We start from the raw sequence: 19,432 nt of genomic DNA on the forward strand, positions 1-19,432 counted from the left end.
TTTCTGAATAATAGAGATAGCAACAGACAGGAACCGTCTGTTGACAGGGTTAACATCTAGCAAGATATAAATAAACACAATTACTATTACCCCATATTCTCTAACAATTCAGGTTGCATTTCAAAGCTGTAGTTTATCTAACATGAAATGGCTCTAAATACCATTCACATACTTTTCTAATATGTCTCTAAAGGTTGAATTTAGGTCGTTTAACCTGCTAGTTGCTTAACCCTTTCTGGCTCAATGTCACAGTATCATGCAATTTCAAAAGGACATGAAGTTCTTATTCTGTTGCTGCCCTACACTTGTTTTTTAGGGTTGCTCTGAGCTGTTAAACATCTGCTGCATTCTGCCATTTAGAACTTCAGTGGTGGATAGAGATATTCCTCTGTCCACGTGGGCAAAGTCCTGCTCCTTGGTGGGGCACATTCATGAAGAACATAAGAATGGCCATACTGGGTCAGACCAATGGTCCGTCTAGCCCAGTATCCTGTCTTCCGGCCATGGCCAATGCCAGGTGCTTCAGAGGGAATGAACAGAACAGGTAATCATCAAGTGATCCATCCCCTGTTCTCCATTCCTAGTTTCTGGCAAACAGAGGCTAGGGACTCTTCAGAGCATGGTTTTGCATCCCTGCCCATCCTGGCTAATAGCCATTGATGGACCTATCCTCCATGAAGTTATCTAGTTCTTTTTTTTAACCCTATTATAGTCTTGGCCTTCACATCGTCCTCTGGCAAAGAGTTCCACTGTGTGTTGTGTGAAGAAATACTGCCTTTTGTTTGTTTTAAACCTGCTGCCTATTAATTTCATTTGGTGATCCCTAGTTCTTGTGTTATAAGGAGGAGTAAATAACACTTGCTTAAATACCATCTCCACACCAGTCATGATTTTATAGACCTCTATCATATCCCCCTTTAGTCGTCTCTTTTCCAAGCTGAAAAGTCAGTCTTATTATTCTCTCCTCATATGGAAATTGTTCCATATGCCTAATCATTTTTGTTGCCCTTTTCTGTACCTTTTCAAATTCCAATCTATCATTTTTGAGATGGGGCAACCACATCTGCATGCAGTATTCAAGAAGTGGGGGTACCATAGGTTTAGATAGAGGCAATATGATATTTTCTGTCTTATTAGCTATCCCTTTCTTAATGATTCCCAACATTCTGTTCGCTTTTTTGACTGTCGCTGCACATGGAGTGGATGTTTTCAGAGAACTAGCCACAATGACTCCCAAGATCTTTCTTGAGTGGTAACAGCTAATTTAGACTCCATCATTTTATATGTAGAGTTGGGATTATGTTTTCCAATGTACATTATTTTGCATTTATCAGCATTTAATTTCATCTGCCGTTTTCTTGCCCAGTTTTGTGAAGTCTCTTTGTAACTCTTCACAGATTGCTTTGGACTTAACTATCTTGCGTAGTTTTGTATCATCTGCAAATTTTGCCACCTTGCTGTTTACCCCCTTTTCCAGATCATTTATGAATATATTGAACAGTTCTGGTAACAGTACAGACCCCTGGGGGACACCACTATATACCTCTCTCCATTCGGAAAACTGACCATTTATTCCTAGCCTTTGTTTCCTATCTTTTAACCAGTTATTGATCCATGAGAGGACCTTTCCTCTTATCCATGACAGCTTACTTTGCTTAAGAGGTTTTGGTGAGGGACTCTGTCGAAGGCTTTCTGAAAATCTAAGTACACTATATGCACTGGATCCCCTTTGTCCACAAGCCTGTTGACCCCCTCCAAGAATTCTAATAGATTGGTGAGGCATGATTTCCCTTTCGAAAAACTATGTTGACTCTTCCCCAATAAATTGTGTTAATCTAAGTGTCTGATAATTCTGTTCTTTACTATAGTTTCAACCAATTTGCCTGGTACTGAAGTTAGACTTACCGGCCTGTAATTGCCGGGATCACCTCTGGACCCATTTTAAAAATCAGTGTTGTATTAGCTATCCTCCAGTCATCTGGTACAGAAGCTGATTTAAATGATAAGTTACATACCATAGTTAGTAGTTTTATAATTTTACGTTTGAATTCCTTCAGAACTCTCAGGTGAATCCTGTCTGGTCTTGGTGACTTCTTACTGTTTGTTTGTTCCAAAACCTCCTCTAATGACTCCTCAACCTGGACAGTTCCTCACATTTGTCACCTAAAATGAATGGCTCAGATTGGGGAATCTCCCTCACATCCTCAGCCATGAAGACCAGTGCAAAGAATTCATTTAGTTTCTCCGCAACGGCCTTATCGTCCTTGAGTGCTCTTTTAGCATCTCAATTGTCCAGTGACCGCACTGGTTGTTTAGCAGGCTTCTTGCTTCTCATTTATCTTACTTTTTGAGTCTTTGGCTAGCTGTTCTTCAAAATGTGTTTGTGCCTTTCTAATTGTATTTTTACATTTCACTTGCCAGCATTTATGTGCCTTTCTATTTTCCTCAATAGGATTTCACTTCCACTTTCTAAATAATATCTTTTTGCCTCTAATTGCTTCTTTTACTTTATTGTTCAGACATGGTGGTACTTTTTTGTCGTCTTAGTATGTTTTTTAATTTGGGGTATACATTTAAGTTGAGCTCCTATTACGTTGTCTTTAAAAAGTTTCCATACAGGTTGCAGGGATTTCACTTTTGGCACTGTACCTTTCAATTTCTGTTTACCTAACTTTCTCATTTTTGTGTATTCCCCCTTTCTGAAATTAAATGCTACCATGGTGGGCTGCTTTGGTGTTTCCCCACAATAGGAATGTTAAATTTAATTATGTTATGGTCACTATTACCAAGCGATTCAGCTATATTCACCTCTTGGACCAGATCCTGTTCTCCACTTAGGACTAAGTCAAGAATTGTCTCTCCTCTTGTGAGTTCCAGAACTAGCTGCTCCAAGAAGCAGTCATTTAAGCTGTCAAGAAACTTTATTTCTGCATCCTGTCCTGAGGTGACACGTACCAAGTCAATGTGGGGATAGTTGAAATTCCCCATTATTGTTGAGTTGTTTATTTTTATAGCCGCTCTAATCTCCCTGAGCATTTCACTGTCACTAGCAGCATCCTGGTCAGGTGGTTGGTAGCATATCCCAATTGCTATATTCTTATTATGCAAGTATGGAATTACTATCCATAGAGATTCTCTGGTACAGTTTGGATCATTTAAGATTTTTGCTTCATTTGACTCTTTCTTTCACAGATAGTGCCCCCTCCCCCACCAGCACGACCTGTTCTGTCCTTTCGATATAGTTTATACCCTGGTATTACTGTGTCCCATTGATTATCCTCATTTAATACGAGGTACTGTAGTTCACCCATCTTATTATTTAGACTTTTAGCATTTGTATGTAAGCACTTAAGTCACTTTTAGCTGTCTGCCATTACATGATGTAATTCAATGGGGCTCTTTTTCATTTGACTGTTTCTCGTCAGCTACTACCCATATTTTATCATCCTCCATCCTCTTTTGTTCCTAGGATATAGAGAATCTCCATTAACAGATCCTCCCCTAAGGGGTGTCGGTGTTGGCTTTCCCCCAGCCCTTAATTTAAAAATTGCTCTGCAACCTTTAAGTTTGTGCCAGTAGTCCAGTTCTATTTTGGTTTAGGTGGAGCCCATCCTTCCTGTATAGGCTCACTCTTTCCCAAAAGGTTCCCTAGTTCCTAATAAATCTAAATCCCTCCTCCTCACAATATCATCTCATCCATGCATTGAGACCCTGCAGCTCTTCAGGGGCAGGGAAATGTTATGTTTAGAATTGCAGTTTCATCTGTTGGGGCATGGAAGTGGGGGCTGTTGTATTGATTTAGATGGAATATATGGGCCAAAGGTATTAACATAACCCTGTCACTGTCCAACATTAAACAGTGTTAAATGAGGTCCAGGACTTGGTATATAGAGACCTCAGCCTGCATAGCACTCTGGCAAACTCACCATTAAAAATCCTCTTAAGCTTTTATTAAAGGTACAGAAAAGATAAAACAAAGCATGTGAAATGTAAAGTATTAAATAAAGCTTTCATTTTACCAACAGGACTTGTTTCCTTTCCCTTCAGCTGGAGAGACTTTTTAAAAGCAACACCCCCTTCACCCCTCACCCCACCCTGGTTGATTGACAGTCTACTAGATGGTATCAAAGATGATTGTAAGTGTCCTTGTGGGAAAAATAGATGTCCAGTCTTAGAAGGAAAAGTCTGCTTGTCTAGAAGTCTTAGGTGGTATTAAGAATGGTAATAACTCATCCCAGATGATATTTGGGATCTAGTTGGATCTGGTAGGGGTAGTGATGTCATTTTGATCTCTCTCTCTGGCCCATGCTGGCCAGGACATTTCTTAGGAACAGGATGATGTCAGGCCCAGAGTCCCAGGAAACAGTAAGGGTGGCAGCCACGCTGGTGAAGCTTGCTCCAGTAGCCTCTGTTCTTTTAGTCTCTTTTTTCTTCTCCATACTGTCCCTACCAAATCTTTCTTTTAAGGACCCAAAAAGGGAATGATGGGTGAAATAGCCCATCCCCTCATTATCTTGCCTACCAATTAGGCCTAATATCTAACATGCCAATTTTCATTCATTAACTTTCAGCTTCATCTCTCCTGTTTTTAACAAGCATAACAAACACAGTCCTTGAATCATATTAACTTGGCCTTTTTTTCCTGACTCATTTAGTTATTCCATCTGTTTTGTATTTTTCCCCATCCACGTTTGTTGTTACAGATTATATAACATCTTATAAACGTTGACATACTCCTTACAGCTGCGCTCACAATTCAGGTATATTTGTAGGCCAAATTGTCACAACAGGACAGGGTTACCTGGATCTGGCCAGGCATTCCACCTCCTCAGTCAGCAGAGGCTAGAGTCCCAGCTGCCTGGCAGTGTGCTTCCCTCAGGCAAAGTTAATTCTGGGGGGGCCCACACTCAGTCTACTGGTCCCTCGAGGAGGTTTCCAACCTGTAAAGGGGAAGAATTTAAAACTACAGAGAAGGTTGACCCACAGGTTTGGGAAGGAAGGCAGAGAGGGTATAGAGAGCAGCCATCCCACCAACACAGCCCGAATTCATGGCGTGGCTTTGGCAGGACTGGGCCCGAGAGAACGATGCTGCAGAGGTGGCACTTCTTCCTTCTGCACTTTTCTGGTTGGGATAAGGTAAGAATGGCCATACTGGGTCAGATGAAAGGTCCATCTAGTCCAGCGTCCTGTCTTCTGACAGTGGCTGGTGCCTGATGCTTCAAAGGGAATGAACAGAACAGGGCTATTCATCAAGTAATCCATCCTCTATTGTCCAGTCCCAGCTTCTGGCAGTGAGAAGCTTAGGTGCACCTAGACCAGTCGTTCTCAAACTTCAGTGCACCGCAACCCCCTTCTGACAACAATAATTACTACACAACACCTGGAGGGGGGACTGAAACCTAAGTCTGCCCGAGCCCCGCTGCCCCAGGTGGACTAAAGCTGAAGCCCAAGGGCTTCAGCCCCAAGCCAGGGCCCTGTAATCTGAGCCCCACCACCCAGGGCGGGAAGCCCTTGGTCTTTGGTTTCAGACCCTGGGCAGCATGGCTCAGGCTTCGGCCCCAGCATGTGTAACTCCAGCCTTGGTGACCCCATTAAAATGTAGTCCCAAGCCACTTTGGGGTCACAACCCACAGTTAGAGAAGCGCTGACCTAGAGCATGGGTTTTGTCCCAGACCATCTTGGCTAATAGCCAAGGCTAATTGGATCTACCCTCTATGAACTTATCTAATTCCTTTTTGAACCCAGTTATATTTTTGGCCTTCACAACATTCCCTGGCAATGAGTTCCACAATTCAATATGGGTTGTATGAAGATGTACTTTATTTGTTATACCAATAAAATAAAAACCAGTAGGATCTTAAAGGGGAAAAGACAAAATGCCACATTTATTGTGAATACAGAAAGAATCATAGTAAGCAGTTAGTTATAGCTATAACATTCCATTCAATTTCATATTTATTCACACATTCATTCATACACACCCACACAGGTTCTGTAAGGTTGTTATGATAGTTACCAGCCTTAGAGTTGCTCATGCCAAGCCATTGGCCAGGTGGCCTGAACAGGAGGAGGGAGCAGGGCCTTCTCAGATGCGCATCTGATGCTCCTGGAAGTTGGTTTGCAGAATCAGACCCCAAAGTGCTCACTTTCTAGAGTCCATTTTTATAGGAATTTCTTCCTATGCCAGTCTATGGGAATTGCTTCATCATGCTGTTGCTGAATCAATCAGCAGATGGCACATTCCTGAGTGCTCCATGCTGCCAGATGTTATCTTGTTCTTTGGTTCTCTCATCTTGAGGCTGTTCGGTGGATTGCAGTCTGCCCTCCAGGGGTCCTCTGGTTATTTCCACTTGACGCCTTCTTCAACCGATGGACACTGGATTCTTAGGCTGGCACCTCCCTGATCATTCAGTTATTATCCACACCAAGCATCCATCCTCTATCTCTATTTTAATCACAATTGTTAAAGCAAGATGAATATAACAAAAGGGCGGGGAGTCTCTGGGTGCTTTTTCTGTTACAGAGTATTGCTTTGAGTCTCTCTGTGTGAGTAGTTGTTACGAAGAATTGCTTTGAGAACAGTCTGTCTTAGAAAACACAATTATCAGCTTGCAAGTTTCACACATAGAGGGAGAGAAACAGTACCAAAAACCAAGAGACCTCTTAATTAGTAATACCCTGGAATTTAAACTATGGGGAATCAAACTCATTTGTGATTTTAATACAGAACTTCTTTAATATGATCCAACATTTTAAACCTGCTGTCGATTAATTTCATTGTGCGACCCCTGTTCTTGTGGCATAATTAAACAAGTCCCAACGAGCAGCAGTAGCTATGTTGGTGGGAGAGCGTCTCCTGCCAACAGTGCTGTCCACACCAGCACTTCTGTCGGTGTAACTTAAGTCAATCAGGAGTGGGTTTGTTTCCCCCCACACACACCTCTGACAGACAATTTTACCAACAAAAGTGCTAGTGTAGATATAGCTAGTAGTAAAAACAACAAGGAGTCTGGTAGCACCTTAAAGACTAATAGTTTTATTTGGGCATAAGCTTTTGTGGGTAAAAAACCCACTTCAGATGCATGGAGAGGTGGGTTTTTTACCCTCTGTAACTGGGTGCAGACTCACTGGCGGCGCCTCCTTCTGGTCATCTCAGGGAATTAATGTTCCAGCCTCTGGGGCGCTCTCTTCAGGCCAGTGTCTCACCTTGCTGCTGGCTCCCGTGTCCCTCCCAGGACCCTGGTGCCCCTTTCACTGGGTGCTGCCCCCTGGCAGTACCCCACAGTTCTGGGTCTCCCCCTCCCAGGGGAACCCTTCACCCACTATCCCTACCTTGCCTCAGTCATAGGCTCCTGCCAGTCACCAGCTAGCCCCCGCCCCTTGGGGCAGATTGCAGTATGAGCCACTCATCACAGGCAAGGTTGGGTTTGGAGCCGCTGCCTCGGTCTAACCTTGGGCTGTCCCCTGCAACCCCAGTACCTGTTGGGCCTAATGCTAGGCTGCAGTCTGGGGCTTTCCTGGCTGGAGCTCCTCAGGGACTTCCTCAGCCCTGCTCCAATCTAGGTCCCTGCAGCCAGGTCCCTTCCTCTCAGAAGCTAGCGAGAGTGTGCGCTTCTGCGCCTGGCTTTTATAAGGCCCACTGGGTCTGTTTGGGGCGTGGCCCCCAGCTGCGGCTGCTCTGCCAATCAGCCCAGCTCTTCCCCTGCCCCAGCCCTCTCCCAGGGCTATCTTAAACCCCTCTGGGCCCAAGCGGGTGTCCACCCCGCTCCACCCACAAAAGCTTATGCCAAAATAAATCTGTTAGTCTTAAAGGTGCCACCAGACTCCTATGTGGGGATAAAGTACTAGAGAATGTCCATTAATTAATTGAGGTGGATGAAATTAATTATTCTAAAGTGGCTGGGTTGCTTCACTCCTTTGTAAATTGGTCTTTAACAAGGAAAGTGAAAAAGGAGGCATGAAGAACTAGAAAGTAACTGAGACCTGGTTAAAATAACTGTACTATCAACTCAGTGTAGTTATTCTTTAAAATGCCGTGGATGCTTGGTAACATTGAACATGTTCTAGTGTTGCCAACTCTTGTGACTTTTATTGTGGGTCTCACGTTATGTGGTATTTTTCTTGAAGTCCCAGCTCTCGCATTTGGATATGCGAGAAGCTCATCTTTCATTTAAAAACAAAATCAAGTTTTTTGTAGTCCTCATCATTGAGTAGAAAGTCTTGAAAACGTGACCTGCCGTTCAAAATCCACAAAGCAAATAAGTCTTTCACATATATTATTTAAAAAAACCTCTTGGCTCGTGGTTTTTGGGTGTCTGACTCACAATTTAAAGCATGTGAGCTTATGCTTAAGACAATTAACTAACAAATTTGCAGAATTGTTGATGGTCCTTTTTGAGAAGTGATGGAGAGCTGGGAAAGGAAAACTGGATAAACCAAAAGCCGATTCGCCACAAAAGCCTGCAAGGAGCCAGTGTTTCTCTTGCCTGACATTGTGCCAGTCTTCGGGTGTGTCTACATTGGAGCTGGAAGATGTAAATTCCAGCTCGAGGAAACATACCCACACTAGCTCTGATTGAGGAAGGGCGCTCAAAACAGAAGTGCAGTCGGAGGGGCTGGCCGTGTTGAGTATGTTCCTAGCATCTCGGAAGGGATTGTACTTAAGGTGTCTAGCCCCTCCCACTGCTTGTGCGACTGCAGCTACACTTCTAGTTTCACCGGGCTAGCTCAGTCAAAGCTAGTGCGGGTACATGTCCTCAAGCTGGAATTCCTGCTGGAGCAGGAAGGTGTAGACATACCCTCAGTTCACCCACGCTAGCTCTGCTTGACCTAGCATGCTAAAAATATCACTGTACCTGAGGTAGCACGGACAGTGTCGGGGGGGGGCCCAACCTATTACCCATGCTACCCTAACTACACTGCTATTTTTAGCATGCTGCCTCGAGTAGAACTACCACAGGTACCTCTGCTCAGGCTGGGAATCATACCTCCCAGGAAAAGGTAGATGTACCCTAAGTGTCTAATTTGAATCTGCTGCCTTTCTTTGCATTAGAACAACCCTCCCTGCCCTCAGTCAGAAATTGGAGGTCAGACTAAAGAGAGGAAAATACAATCTAAAAACAAATAAAAGGTTGTGAAATAAATCCTCTCAAATGAGGATTTACTATGGAAAAGCGCCACACCTTTTAAAATTATGTTTTGGGGTCAGAGCCACATCTGGAAGCGAGCTTAAAGAGCACATTAAGGCCCCAGTCCTGCCAGAGCCTATGAGGTCACTGGGGCTCTGTGTGGGTGTAATGCATTTTAGGATCCTGGCCTAAATCTGTAGACGTTATTAAACTGGAAAGTGATGTGAACCCCAGGGTTGGTAGGTACGTGATACAATACTTAGGCCAGGTCTATATTAAAAACTTAGTTCAACCCAGCTATGTCTCTCAGGGGTGTGAAAAATCCATCCCCTTGAGGGATGTAGTTAAATCCCCAGCGTAGATAAGATTAGGTCAACAGAAGAATTCTCTTGTCAACCTAGCTACTGCATCTCAGGGAGGCGGATTAACTATAGTGACAGGAGAAACTTTCCATCCCTGTAGTGAGTGTCTGCACTGAAGCTCTAGAGCAGCACAGCGGCAGCTGCACCACGGTAGCGGTTTAAGTGTAGACACAGCCATAGTGTGTGTTCTTAAGATGGGTTAGCTAACCTTCAGTAGCTGACTCCAGTTAAAATGGCAATGAAGACATGGCAATTTGGTTAGCAGCTTGAATTAAAGCTTGGGGCTGAATTCAAGTTGCTAACCCAAGTTAAAATTGGCGTTGCTATGTTTTCACTGCTATTTTTAACTTGGATTAGCAAACCTGAGTTAAGAACCCACCTTTGTTTTGCAGGATAGACAAATGACTGGACAACCACCGGAACACTGTGTACCGTTCAGGGCACCTTGGTAATAGAAAGACAAACAAACTGAAGGGAATTCAGAGAAGGATATTCCCTACATTATATATAATTTCATTTTCCCTCAGGACTAAGCTAAATGATCTGGGAGCTGGCTTCCATCTCTTAATTGTTTGCAATTCCATTCAGTTATTAGATTTCTACACTGGCTGTTACTCTCTGCTTATAGTGGGCTAAGTTGGGAGCCAGTTTTTTTTTTTTTTTAATTTAAAATAATCCTTATTGGAGAAATTAATACTAATCAGCCATAAAAATCAGACTCTCATGAGAGTGATACACTGCCAGTGGCAGAAGGAGAGCCGCGTTGGGGGCATGACTTCAGTCTGATCCCACCCTCGCAGCTAGGGTCCCCTGGAGGGGGCATGAGTCCCTGTGAATCCTCCTCCCCCTACCCACCCACCTCTCCACCGGTGGCAGCAGCAGTGCAGAGCGGTTGCGAGGATGTACACACTTGTGGACTTCAGAAGAAAAATGTGCATTCGTTCATTAAATCATTTTTTAAGAATGCAGCTGTAGCCGCTTCTACAGTTGTGAGAAGCAAACCAGTGAAAGGGACTGAGTACATATAACAGTGCAGGACTGGAGGTGGGAGGTTCTGCTTCAGTGCCCCTCCCTCTCTACCCTGGGATTCCATCGACAAGGGTAAAACCCTTTTTAAAGGGACCCCTGCACCCTGTATCAGCATCATGGTACGGCAGCGTAGCTCTAGCGTGGCCCATCTCTCTCCCCGCAGGTCACAGAGCTCCAGCTTGGGGTGTGAGTGCCTGGAAAGGACCCCCCTTTACCCACACCAACACCAGTAGTAGTCAGGACTGGGAACTGCCATACCACTGCAGCTTCTGTGTGCCTTTGGCCCAGCACAGAGAAAGACATAAACACCGAGTTCATTAGGGATGCAGGGTTGTTGGGGCAGGCAGCCCCACTCCTATAAAGGTTTGGGATTCTCATTGGGGCCCCATTCCCCCACTGGTTTCAGTATGTTGTCAGCTCTCTCTCCCACCACTGCCATGCTTGGGATTCCAGGTGGGCTCCAATGAGCTTCAGAGAGTTTGCCATTGCTTCTCCCCTCACACCCTTGTGTAGGACCACAGGAAGGGAAGAATGCCCCATAATTTTTTCCCCACTCTCATGCTGCCCTCTGACCTCCAGCCGCAATCTCCAAGATCTTCTGATGGCTGAAAGAAGGGCCCCTGCTTCCTGCAGACTTTAGAAGAGCTATTATGAGGGAACTTGAGGGGAGAAAGATTAAGGGGTCGTATGGCCATTTCCCATGGATCTGCTGAGGCCTGCCAGGAAGGGGGAGTGCCCAGCAAGCCTCAGGATATTGTCCACCATTATGCAAAGTTTAGGAGGAAAAAGGTTCTTTTGACAAGCCTCCCTAGTGATTACACATGAGATCTCCCTTGGCAAAGAACAAGGCTGGGGCCTTATTTCTTTAAATGAAAGAGCTCAGGTCTCTAACAGTAATTAGACATGCTGCACTCTGCTTGTCAGGTCTGGTGATCTGGTGATCCATGGCAACATTCCAGATTCAAAAGTTAACAGCTTCTGAAATCAAACTTCAATCAACGTTGGTGCTGGAAGGCACTAGATTTCAGTTAGGGAAGTTCAAGAAACTGGGTTGTAGCTCTCTCCTTCCTTCAAAAAAGTTAAGACTATTTGAACTCTTCACACTTCTGACATTAGGGAATCATAAAACTCATTAACCCTTTTCTGCATCCCTGAATATTTTTAGAAAAATTGTACCTCTGGCCCAGCTCTAACCTGCGAGTTTTGAGGCCAATGGGTAGAACCCTGCAAATCTGGATATCCACTTTATATCCACGGACCATGTTTGCGGATCAGATGTGCATACAAATTTTGTATCCACACAGGGCTCTACCAATGGGACTTTCCTGGTGGATTTGGGGGTTGGGCAAAATTGGGCATATAACGGAATCTCAGTTGCAGCCTTAATTATGGAGCAACTGTTGTCATTCCATAAGGCATGTTTATTGAAGGTAAGAGAGTAGAAAAGGGAGCTGGGGATGGGAAAGTAATCAAAAGGTATGTTGGGCGAGATTTGAAGTAAGAGAGTGAGGTATTCTCTGAAAACTATGCAAAGTTATTCTTTACCAGAAGCAAACAAACAATGAACCTGAAGTTAATGGGAGCTTTGCCATCGAGTTCAATGAGTGAGAGGGATTCCACCCATTGGGCCGGCTTGCCCTCTCACTTATATGATTTACACTGGTGTAAATGAGACCAGAATCAGGCCTATTGTCCTCTGTTAAGTGCCATACCTGAGATGCTGTACATGTCCCATAGTGAGCTTTTGCACTAAATTGTTTGCTTTCACATTTCACCTTATTTTTAGTCTGCTGGAAACCATGTCTCACTACACAGATGAACCCAGATTTACTATAGAGCAGATAGACCTGCTTCAGCGCCTGAGACGTACTGGAATGACCAGACACGAAATCCTCCACGCCTTGGAAACCTTGGACCGTCTCGATCAAGAGCATAGTGACAAGTTTGGAAGAAGGTCTAGCTATGCAGGTGGTTCCTACGGCAACAGTACCAACAATATCCCAGCATCTTCCTCTACAGCCACAGCTTCTACGCAGACCCAGCACTCTGGGATGTCCCCATCGCCTAGCAACAGTTACGACACCTCCCCACAGCCTTGCACTACTAATCAGAACGGGAGGGAGAGTAACGAGAGGTTGTCGGCTTTCAATGGGAAGATGTCGCCCACACGCTATCCACTTGCGAACAGCTTGGCTCAAAGATCGTACAGTTTTGAAGCCTCTGAAGAGGACTTGGATGTAGATGACAAAGTGGAAGAATTGATGAGGTTAGTAAAACTTGTAGATGGTTCAGTAAATCAGCCTGACGAACCCTCTAAGAAGAGAGCTGCATCTCGGGTGGAGCGGGGCGGGAGGGTTACTTTAGTTTTTATATGTATTGTCGATAGTGTGAGGGGTGCCTTAGATAATTATCCGCATGTTTGTCCCCCATTGGCCACCCTCCCCTTCGAAGCCCTGTGCACATTTGTCCTGGGCTATGTCACGGATCCCTCTTCAGTCTTAGTTTTTTCCAAAGCCTGGATTGAGTTCCTTATCTCAGTGCACTGTTTCCATCCTCACCACATTCAAATCCCTTGGAAACAGCCCTCTTCTCCCATGAGATTCTCCACCACGGGCTCATGTCAGTCCAATGCCTTCTCTTTCCCAACGTTGTATGGGAGAAGAGGGAAACAGCTCTGTTAATGCCTTCTTCACGGACTTAATATATCATGTCTTATCTGCCTTTTGGATAATAAGCTCCTTGTGGCAGGACTGCCTCTGTTTGTGTGTTATGTAGGGCCAAGAATGACAGCATTGAAATAAAAACAATTATGAAAAGGCAGGTATCATCTATGGAGAACTTATAGTCAAGATCAGTGGTCATCTTTTTTCCTGTTGAGGGGCTTCTTCCTTGTTAGGCAGGATACCCCTTCCATTTAGCAATATGGGAAAGGTTAGGGTGGTTGTTGCTCCAAAATTAAGAATCCATGATCTTAATAGTGTATAAGACGAGAGATGGAAGATTAGCTCAAGCAAGAGGCAGAATGAGTGATGAAATGTAGCATGTCTTTTAAATTCAGTTGGGGGGGGGTGTTGTATTTTATGATTTATTTGTTGTTGTTGCTGCTTTTCGTCATCGTTTTGGAGTGTTATGTTTTCTCATGTATACTTGGCAAATATTGGACTGGGGCTTGCAGACCCCTGGAGGACATGCCTTTTAAGGAGGGACTGAATGAAGGTGTGGTGGCTGGGTCAAGGAGACTCAGAAATGGGTGGGGAGAACCACAAAGGTGGTGAGTCATGCTGCTTGGGCTCAGCATAGTGGGGAATCTGAAAGAGTTGAGGGTAGCAGTAGGCAGGCGCTCCTTTCGCTGAAATCTACCTGTTGTCGGATTGGGAGTTCATGAGCATGATGCCCCAGATAGTGTTTGGTGCTTGTTCCTGTTGAAATGTCCCATGTTTTCTTGTGTGGAGGGTGCGGGTTGGGCGTAGAAGAGATGATGAACCTGCAGTATTTGTGTTTCACTCACACTTTCCAAGCTTGAGGCTGGTCACATTACAATTTTGATCACCGAACCCTGCTCAGAAAAAGTCAAAGAAAAAATGTGTTACCCAGGAATAAACCCGACCTGATTTTAAAAGCCCAACAAAAGGGATTCTGAATTTCACAGGTGCAGGCGTTTGTTTACTGCAGTTTAAGCTTGCTGCATATTACAGCCCCTAAGAAACCAGTAAATTCTTTTTCTTTTAGCATAATTATTCAGTCCCTTCTGAACCATCTCTCCACATTTTTTAAAAATAATCCTTCCAGAAAAACTAGGGATATAACGATGACGGGTATTCTTTCATTCAGTGCACCCACACACCAGGCTTTTGGGGGCGAGGGAGGTTGTTGGGGTGGAGGTTGCGAAATCTCTTTTCCTTCCTACAGCCCCGTTGTTTGAAATGTTTGAGAGGGCTTGTCGATATCCTCATTTGTGGAGCTAACCATGCAGACCCTGCTATCTTTTATTTTTTGTGCTTCATTTTACGACTGAGTTTTAATGCTGGTGTGAGAGATTTATTCATCCCTGTGTAATGAAACTTTTTACATTCCATATGGCAGCCCTACACCTAGTATGAATTATATAGGCTATGAGTCATCCATCCGCCTGCTGGGATGATTTGGTCAAACATGACACTCATTAAAAGAAGTGTCCACTGGTGAGCTATTTTGACTGTTCTCCCCCCCACCCCCTGCCGCGCAGAGGCCCCCACCCCTTAAGCAAAGGAAACGAAACCATTTTACATCTTCAGAGTGCCCTTTGGTCTGTCTGTCTCTCTTGTTTTTTGTTTTGTTTTGGTAGGAGGGACAGCAGCGTGATAAAGGAGGAAATCAAAGCCTTTCTTGCCAATCGGAGGATTTCTCAAGCAGTTGTTGCACAGGTAACAGGTAAGAGCTTGAAGAGCCCTTTATTCATTTTGAGTCCTGTGTCTAGCCTCCTGTGTGTGCCTGTGCAGATGTTGGATTATTGCTCAGCTTTCTGCATTGCAGTGCAGATCTGTCAGCTTAGTCATGATAATGTATGCCTTTGATTTAAGACCCATTGTCCCGCACATCATAGAACTTCCCCAGTGAATCACTTTTTGTGTGTGTGTGTGTGTGGCTTTTGCTAGCAAATTTTATTTTACAGCATTGCAATAAGCGCAGAGTTCCTATATTAAAACTAAAACAGTTTTCTTTAATTCTGAAGTTACACTATTACGTGTGGCAAATGTATATACACAAATATATATCTGGGAATGTATCCATAGCTGGCATCAATACACTTAGCATACTGATTGTGAGAGTTTGTCCACTTGTCCTTGAGTCGCAAATAATAATAAAAGGCAGATGTGAGGGGTGAGGGAATGGCCATATTATCTGTAACCTTGTTTCAAAGGGGAAAGTACCGTATTTCTTCCCCTTTCCCTCTTTTTCTCCATTGGCATTAGGGATGAGTGAGCAGACTCCAGTAAAGCTATTTAGACCTTCACACAACATGCTGTTTGCAAAGCACTTTACAAATGTGGATTAATTCTTTGCAGAGAGGTTTAAGTGGCTTGGCCAAGGCCATCCAGAGAGTTTGGTAGCAGAATCAGGAGTACAACTGGAGACAAAACAACTTACTCTTCCTGACCTTTATTTATTTATTTTTAGACCCACGCCTGAATAGAAGTCTTGAAATAGTCAGATAGTTAAGAAAGAAAATGTGACTATAAGTGCCAAACTCTTGTGAGAGGAGAAGTTCTAGAGAATTGCCTTGTAGGAAATGATCCTGCACCGATGGGAAGATGGCCTGAATGGTGTTCTAGCTCTTTTCCATCTCTCCCCACATGTGAAGAGAGAGTGAACAAATGCTTGGGAAGTGTGCAACCTCTTCCGGTGTACCCACTCTCAGTTTACAAAGGCAGATGCTGTGAGCAAAGGAAAAGAAACAAGACGCATTCCTTGGATCTTTCCAAAATTAGGGTTATTTCTGGCCCTCTTGTTATAAATCCCAATTTGACCAAAAAAGACTACCTCATGGATGAACCCCTCCCCTAAAGCTTTGCCTGCAGGTGTTGCCAGTCGGTTAGGCCTTTAAAGAAAATGCTGATGTGGACAGTGCAGCTCTATTGAAGGACGTTGCTTCAGGATTCCAGGTGTAAACTTTTAACTCCCGCTGTCTCTCCTAAAAAAGGCATTCTTCAATTGGGTTGTTAGGGACGAGCACGTGAGTGAGTGACTGTTGACTGCATGGTAGCTAAAGTGGTGTATATGTCAATTTCAAATCACAGATCTTGAACTAGATCTTCAGCTCATGTAAATCAGCGTAGCTGGTGTAAATTGATTTGCACTAGCTGAGGATATGATTCTTTATCTCCTTCTACTTGCCAGCCAGAGGCCCCCTTTTTTTTTCTTCCCCATCTCTTCACATAATTTTACCATTCTTGATGCGAGAGCCTTCTCTGCTCAATCTTCTGCCATTTGGGACTACTTTCTTGTCTCCCTCCATCCCATTTAAAATCTCCTCTGAAAACCTCTTTTTCCCTTTCCTAATCTTACCTCCACTGCAGCAACTTGTAAGACCCCCTATAGGTCTAGAACCCAGGTCTGTTGAGCTGCCATGCTGCTGACATCTCCATGATGCTACTCAGCAGCAGCTGTAACCCGCTTCTGTTCTATGGCCCAACATCCTGCTGTGGACACAGACTATGGGAAGCTCCGTCTCAAGGGGTCTGACAAGCAGCAGCCTCATGGTTCCTCACTGGCTCCCCACTCTATACAGACCCAAGGGGCATTCCAGGAAGTGTCCAGACGACAGTGTGGATCTTCTGTAGTTGCCATAATCATTTCTGCTCCCTGCTCTGACCTTGACTTGCCTTGGACTTTGCCTCCTCACCTGGACCCTGAAACTTCACTTGGACTCTGACCTTTGGTTTTGACCCTGCCATGGAACCTGACTGCAAATTCCTCCACTTCTTCCAGCCTTAGATTTGCTCTGACCCTTGGTCCCAGCTCTCCTTGTTGGGATCCTGTTTAATTTTTGTGAAGTGTTTTGGGATAGAGTTCGTACAAAAGGCACCATACCAAAAAAAATACACTCTTTACTATGCATCTGCAGTAGCACGCTATGACTTTTTCCTTTTTATTTCTCCATTGCTGGTGAGGGGGATGGTGGGAAAAGGAGGGGAGAGAAAAAATATCTAATTGTAGCTGAATGTTGAATTCTGTAGCTGAGGTAGTACAATGTAGGCCTTTCAGTCTGAACCATATTCCCCCTACTTAGTTTTGTTTTTTGTTTTGTTTTTTAATGACCATAAATTTATGAAGTGATCAAATAATAAAACTGACATGGAGTAGTAAATGAGGAAGGCACACAGTGAAGTCGTCTGTAGTGTCAGAAGAGAACAGTGTGAAAAATGGCAAAGGAAATTATGAAATGGTGACCAGAAAATAAAGAAACGATTGATAAGGAGAAAAACCCAGCAGAGCATTTACTAGCGCTCGTACTAAATACAGAAGCTGCTTTTTATAGCAACTTTCTTTAATGGTTTCTGTAATAAGATAAACAAGAAGCTCTTGGGTTGGGAGCTGTATAAATAATCTTCTACTGATAAGAAAAATGACAGTATAAACAGGAGCTAATAATAGTTCCTGCTAAATTTCCCATCTTGTTGTTTGAAACTCCTTTAACATAGTTGCAGCTTTACTCCCTTCAAGGATAGGTTTTCAACATTGCATGCGGTGAGTGAGATGCCAAATCCCCCTTAACAATAACAGAGAGTGGCATGTCTTAATCGGTTGTGATAAAAACTGAAAATTTGCCTCTGAACCAAGTGGTTATAGGTACTAGGGCAGCATTTCTCAAACTGGGGGTCCCAACCCGAAAAGGGGTCACAAGACTATTGTAGGGGGGTTGTGAGAGCAGCAGCTGCTGGCCGGGCACCCAGCTCTGAAGGCAGCACTGCTGCCATTAGCAGTACAGAAGTCAGGATGGCATGGTATGGGAAGGTTGTCACAGCCTGAAATATTTTCAAAGGGGGTCCCAGCAAAAAAAAGTTTGAGATCCCTTGCAGTAGGGCAAAGAGTGTTTTTCTGCGCTTACTAAAGGAAGCTGCCAAGTAATTTAGGACCCTGATGTAGGGTTTGAATTTGGGGTGTTTTGAGGGTGGGGCAGAGTTTAAGTGTAGGTTTTTGAAACCTAATACCTGCATTATTTATATATTTAATGGGGGCCATAAAAGTATCTGAGCACCTCACAGATTATTGATGTATTTGTGCTCACAACACCCCTGAGGCAGGGTACTGCTCATTGTATAGATGGGGAACTGTGGGACAGAGAGGCTAAGTAACTTATCCAATGTCACATAGGAAATCTGTGGCAGAGCAGGGACTTGAACCCAGGCCTCCTGGGTCCTAGGCTAGTGGCCTAGCCATCCTCTCTCTTAGAACATCAGTTCATATGTTTCAAAAATACATAACGACAGGGTTTTTTCTAACATGTTTGTCAACAATCATTCTGTTCATTCTACTTGTATGGCTCATCCCTGTCCCACCCTTTCTCTGTCTTGACTATTTAGACAATAAGCTCCTGAGAACAGAACCATCTCCTATGGTATGTACAGAACCTAGCACAAATAATAATCATCCATGCAGTGTTGGAAAGCCAAACACAGCAACATGGAATAGTGCACAAAGCAAAACCCAGTATGAAGAAAATGAAACTGACTAGAGTAGTTCCATTGTCACACTGAATGGAATTCAAAAAGTTATCGACCAGCATAAATGATGAGAAACAGTTTTTTAAAATATTTGGTGTTGGTGGTGACACAGGTGAGGATTTATTTTAACACGATTTTGATCTTTGCACCTTTCCTCCAAACAAACCTTGCTAACGTACAAAGTTGATCGATGTTCTTTGCGGGCACATATTGTACAAATCCAGGATTCGTTGTTATAAACACGAGAATGAAGGCATAAAATCAGTCAGTTCTCCTCCAAAACCAGTGCTTAACTTATGCCTGGGCTTGCCAGAGCTGAGCCCCGGCATCTCTGGGCTTGGCAGTTCATAGCCCCGGCACCTCTGGGCTTGCTGTCAGTTATGAAAGTAAAAAAATTGCTTGAGTCTCGGCACCTAATTGCTTGAGCCCCAGCTCTTTCATTACAGATTAAGCACTGTCCAAATCCCATACTTTCCAGGTGCTTCTATATACTTTTTTGCAAGAGACATTAAAAAAAATAAAAATTGCAGCCACAGAGGATGAACGCACCCATCTGTGAGAGGAAGGGGAAAACCAGTGATTAGGGGTTTGTGTGAGCAGCAGTCTCCAGGGTTGTGAGCAGGTATGCGCTGAACACACTGGAGTAGCGAGCCTCTGTGCCTGCCTTCTCCTGGTGTTGGTTTTTACTGCCTCTTTGGCATGTGGGAGG

The 19,432-nt window shown here is 44.0% G+C and overlaps 1 protein-coding gene across 9 annotated transcripts in view; it reads left to right on the plus strand.

Moving 5' to 3' along the window:
- Nucleotides 1-19,432, plus strand: part of HMBOX1 (homeobox containing 1) — a 142,863-nt gene that overhangs the window by 71,416 nt on the left and 52,015 nt on the right. For 8 of the 9 annotated variants that reach the window (XM_073335637.1, XM_073335638.1, XM_073335641.1 and 5 more), the window contains exons 3-4: nt 12,306-12,785; nt 14,844-14,929. In XM_073335637.1, the coding sequence (XP_073191738.1) occupies nt 12,306-12,785; nt 14,844-14,929 (566 nt within the window). Of the gene's footprint in view, nt 1-4,025; nt 4,137-12,305; nt 12,786-14,843; nt 14,930-19,432 lie in introns of all 9 variants that reach the window. The other variant, XM_073335643.1, reaches the window with a different exon arrangement.

Source organism: Lepidochelys kempii, chromosome 3 (genome assembly GCF_965140265.1).
Source record: "Lepidochelys kempii isolate rLepKem1 chromosome 3, rLepKem1.hap2, whole genome shotgun sequence".
Taxonomy (NCBI): domain Eukaryota; kingdom Metazoa; phylum Chordata; order Testudines; family Cheloniidae; genus Lepidochelys; species Lepidochelys kempii.